Source organism: Dama dama, chromosome 9 (genome assembly GCF_033118175.1).
Source record: "Dama dama isolate Ldn47 chromosome 9, ASM3311817v1, whole genome shotgun sequence".
Lineage (NCBI taxonomy): Eukaryota > Metazoa > Chordata > Mammalia > Artiodactyla > Cervidae > Dama > Dama dama.
Genome location: NC_083689.1, coordinates 12,941,173 through 12,945,641, shown reverse-complemented (window position 1 = coordinate 12,945,641; position 4,469 = coordinate 12,941,173). Strand labels below are relative to the sequence as shown.

Genomic DNA, 4,469 nt, shown 5'->3' with positions numbered 1-4,469 from the left:
TTCTCCATAGCATATTCTCATTTATAATTTTTCAACTTATGGTCCAATTATTGATATTTTCTCCCCTTATTTCTACCACATACTTTTTATTCAGAGAGAGCTACTGAACCTAGGAACAGATTTTCCAAGTAGCAATGGCAACCACAATTTGCTACCAAAGAGATCAAATTTTTAGCCCCAAATGAATGGACATCTCCCTGGGTTTGGATTAAGGATATTCCTGTCATTCAGGGTAATTACTCTCTGGAGTGAATTCTGTGTTTCTTTTCAGCTGATTCTGAACAAACCCAGCAGCCACATGGAAATAAACCAAACAAGAAGCTTTCTCCTCCTGGGATTCACAGAGGACCCAGACCTGCAGCCTCTCTTCTTTGGGCTGTTTCTGTCCTTGTACCTGGTCACATTTGCTGGGAACCTGGCCGTCATCCTGGCCATCATCTCAGACCCCCATCTCCACACCCCCATGTACTTCTTTCTCTCCAACCTGTCATTTGCAGACATCGGTTTTACCTCCACCACCATCCCAAAGATGCTATGGAACATCCAGACACAAAGCAAAGTTATCACCTATGGAGGCTGCATCACCCAGATATTTTTTTTCTTTGTATTTGGATGCCTGGACAATTTAATCCTGAGTGTGATGGCCTATGACCGATTTGTGGCCATCTGTCACCCTCTGCACTACACGGTCATCATGAACCCCTGGGTCTGTGGGCTGCTGGCTCTGGGGTCCTGGAGCCTCAGTGTCACAGGCTCATTGCTTGAGACTTTGACTGTGTTGAGGCTGTCCTTCTGCATGAGCATGAAGATCCCACACATTTTTTGTGATCTTCTTGAAGTCCTGAAGCTCACCTGTTCTGACACCCTCATCAATAACATAGTGGTGTATTTTGTGGCTATTGTTCTAGGTGTATTTCCTCTCTCTGGGATCCTCTTTTCTTACTATCAGATTTTCTCCTCCATCCTAAGAATGTCATCAGTCAGGAGCAAATACAAAGCTTTTTCCACCTGTGGGTCTCACTTCTCAGTGGTCTCCTTGTTCTATGGCACAGGCCTAGGGGTCTACCTCAGTTCTGCAGTCACTTCATCCTCTAGGACAAGTCTGGTGGCCTCTGTGATGTACACCACGGTCACGCCCATGCTGAACCCCTTCATCTACAGTCTGAGGAGCAGGGACATGAAGGGGGCCCTAGGGAGACTCCTCAGGAGGGCACCATCTCTCAATGATGGGTTGTTGTAGGACTCACATAAGTAGCAAGGATCAAACCATTGGTAGGTATTTTTCACAATCTTGGATATATCTAAATATTAGTTTAATTTTTCTAGTTCTGTAATCATTGTATCTTACTGTGCCTTGACTTTGACTATATTTAAAGATGGTGTATTATTTTTCTGGGGCTGTTATGACAAAGTACCATAAGTTAGTTGGCTTAAATAACAAAAATTTATTGCCTCACAGTTTTAGAGACTAAAATTCTGAAATCAAGGGTTAAGCAGGAGTCCATTCATCCTGAAGCTGTGATCAAAAACCTGTTCCATATCTAGTTTTTTTAGTTTGCTTTCTGTAATATTCTAGTTTTATATAATTGTGGTCAAGGAAAATGCTTGATGTAATTTCTGTTCTCTTAAATTGGTTGAGGGTGTCCTGTGACCTAGTATGTGATCTATCCTGGAGATCATTTCATCTGCACTTGAAAAGAATGTGTACTCTGCTGGGTTTGGATGTAATTTCCTCTAGATAGCAATTTAGTTCAATTGGCCTATTGTGCCATTTAGGCCCACTGATACCTTATTGATTTTCTATCTGGATGATCTTTCCATTGGTGGAACTGGGGTGTTAAAATTCTCTGCTGTTATCGTATTATTGCCAGTTTCTCCCTCATGTCAGTTAGTATTTGCTTTAAATATATAGGTGCTCCTGTATTAGGTATGTGTATGCTAACAACTGTAATATCCTCATCTTGTAACGATCCCTTCATCATTATAGAATGTCCTTCTTTGTCGTTTATTATATAGCCTTTGTTTTAAACTCTATTTTGTCTTACATGAGTAGAGCTACCCCTGCATTCTTGCTGTTTGCATTTGCATTAACTATCTTTTCCATCCCCCTCACTTTCAGTCTGTTTGTGTCTTTAGCCCTGAAGTGAGTTTTTGTAGGCACCTTACTGAAGGACTTTTTTTCCAAGCAGCCACCCTGTGTCTTTTTATTGGAATGTTTAGTCCATTGGTATGTAAATATTGATAGCTGTGTACTTACTGCTATTTTATTCCTAGTTTTTCAGTTGTTTTCATGATCTTCTCTGTTCATTTCTTCTTTTTGTTTCTCCTTTGTGACTTGATGAGTTTATTTAGTGGTATATTTGGGTTCCTTCCTTTTTTTATTTTTGTTTATCTCTTATAGGTTTTTGATTTGTGTTTACCATGAGTTCGTATTTTTTCACTCATAATTATATTTACTTGAATAAGCTGATAAGTCATTTAAGTTCAAACATATTCTAAATATTTACATTTTTATACTCCTCTACCCCACATGCTGTGTTTGTATGTCATATTTTACATATTCATACTTATCTCTCTGCTGTCTATTATAGTTATAGTTGCTTTTAAATATGTTTGTCTTTTAATCTATGTACTGGTTATTTAAGTAATCTTTAATCCTTACTATTTATTTGCCTTTCCTAGTGGAATTTTCCCTTTCATATAGATATTTCTTTTATATTTAGAGAAGACTACAACTTTTCTTTTAGGGTAGGTCTCCTATTGATGAAATATTTCCATTTTTGCTTGTCTGAGAACTTCTTTGTCTCTGCTTCTATTCTGAATGATGATCTTCCAGGGAAGGAGATCCTAGGTTGCAGGATCCCTTTCAGTACTTTCAATGTATCAGGTCACTCTCTTCTGGCCTACAAAGTTTCTACAGATAAATCAGTTGATATGTGGATTCCCTTGTATATGACTGTTTTTCTCTTGCTGCCTTTAAAATTCTCTCTTTATCTATCTTTTCCCATTTTGATTATAATATATCTTAGCATAGGTCTGTTTGGCCTCATCTTGCTTTGGGACCCACTGTGCTTCCTATATTTGGATACCTGTTTCTTTCTTAAGTTTGGGAAGGTTTTAGTCATAATTTCTTCAAAGACCTTTTCAGTACACTTCTCTCCCTCTTCGTTTGCAATCCCTATAATGCAAGTGTTGACACAATTGATATCATCCCAGAGATCTCATATTTTGCACTGTGTTTTTTTTATTTCTTTTTGTCTGCTCTTATGATTAGATAATCTCCACTATTCTATCTTCCAAATCACTTGTGTGTTCTTCTGTGTCATTGCGTATGCCCTTCATTTCATGTAGAGTGCTTTTTATTTTAGATATTGAATTATCTATTTTTTATTGGGTCTTCTTTATACTTTTGCTGTTGTTCAGTCACTCAGTCATGTCCAACTCTTTGTGACCCCATGGACTGCAGCATGCCAGGCTTCCCTGTCCTTCACTATCTTCTGGAGTTTGCTCAAGCTCATGTTCATTGAGCTGATGATGCCATCCAACCATTTCATCCTCTGTTGCCCCTTTCTCCTCCTGCCCTAAATCTTTCCCAGCATCAGGGTCTTTTCTAATAAGTCAGTTCTTTGCATCAAGTGGTCAAATTATTGGAGCTTCAGCTTTAGCATCTGTCCTTCCATTGACTATTTAGGGTTGATTTCCTTTAGGTTTGACCGGTTTTATCTCCTTGCTGTCCAAGGGACTTACAAGATTCTTCTCCAGCACCACAGTTCAAAAGCATCAATTCTTTGGTGTTCAGCCTTTTTTACAGTCCCACTCCCACATCTGTACATGACTGCCAGAAAAACCATAGCTTTGACTATACAGAGCTTTATACCTTTGGGTTTATGCTAAGTCACTTCAGTCATGTCTGACTCTTTGAGACCCTACAGACTGTAGTTTCACCAGGTTCCTCTTCCATGGCGTTCTCCAGACAAGAATACTGAAGTGGGTTGCCATTTCCTCCTCTAGGGGATCTTCCCAGGGATTGAACCTCCATCTCTTACATCTTCTGCATTGGCTGGTGAGTTCTTTGCCACTAGTGCCACCTGGACACTTTTAGTTCCTTATTAAATTGATCTGTGTTTAAGTTAATTCTTTTCCTTAATTCATGTTTATTATCAATATATTTTTATTACAAATGTTTTGAATTCTTTGGTATACTATTTATTTCTGTTTCACTTACATTTCTTTAATTTATACAGAGGCTTTCTCTTGCTCTTTCAAATGAGAATGCTGCTGTTTAGTAGCTTCAGTCATGTGTGACTCTGTGCGATCCTATGGACTGTAGCCTGCAAGGCTCCTCTTTCTATGGAATTCTCCAGGCAAGAGTACTGGAATGGGTTTCCATTCCCTTCTCCAGGGGATCCTCTTACCCAAGGATTGAACTCAGATTTCCTGCATTGTGGGCAGATTCTATACCACTGACC

The 4,469-nt window shown here is 39.0% G+C and overlaps 1 protein-coding gene across 1 annotated transcript; it reads left to right on the top strand.

The window, feature by feature from the left end:
* The first annotated feature begins 298 nt into the window (after positions 1-298).
* Positions 299-1,240, top strand: LOC133061590 (olfactory receptor 7C2-like). The gene has a single exon (XM_061149561.1). The coding sequence runs from the start codon at positions 299-301 to the stop codon at positions 1,238-1,240; it is 942 nt and encodes a 313-aa protein (XP_061005544.1).
* The last annotated feature ends 3,229 nt before the right edge of the window (positions 1,241-4,469 follow it).

Bases quoted from the DNA above. Each gene is read 5' to 3' on its own strand.
- LOC133061590 (XM_061149561.1), top strand. From the start codon at position 299: ATGGAAATAAACCAAACAAGAAGCTTTCTCCTCCTGGGATTCACAGAG.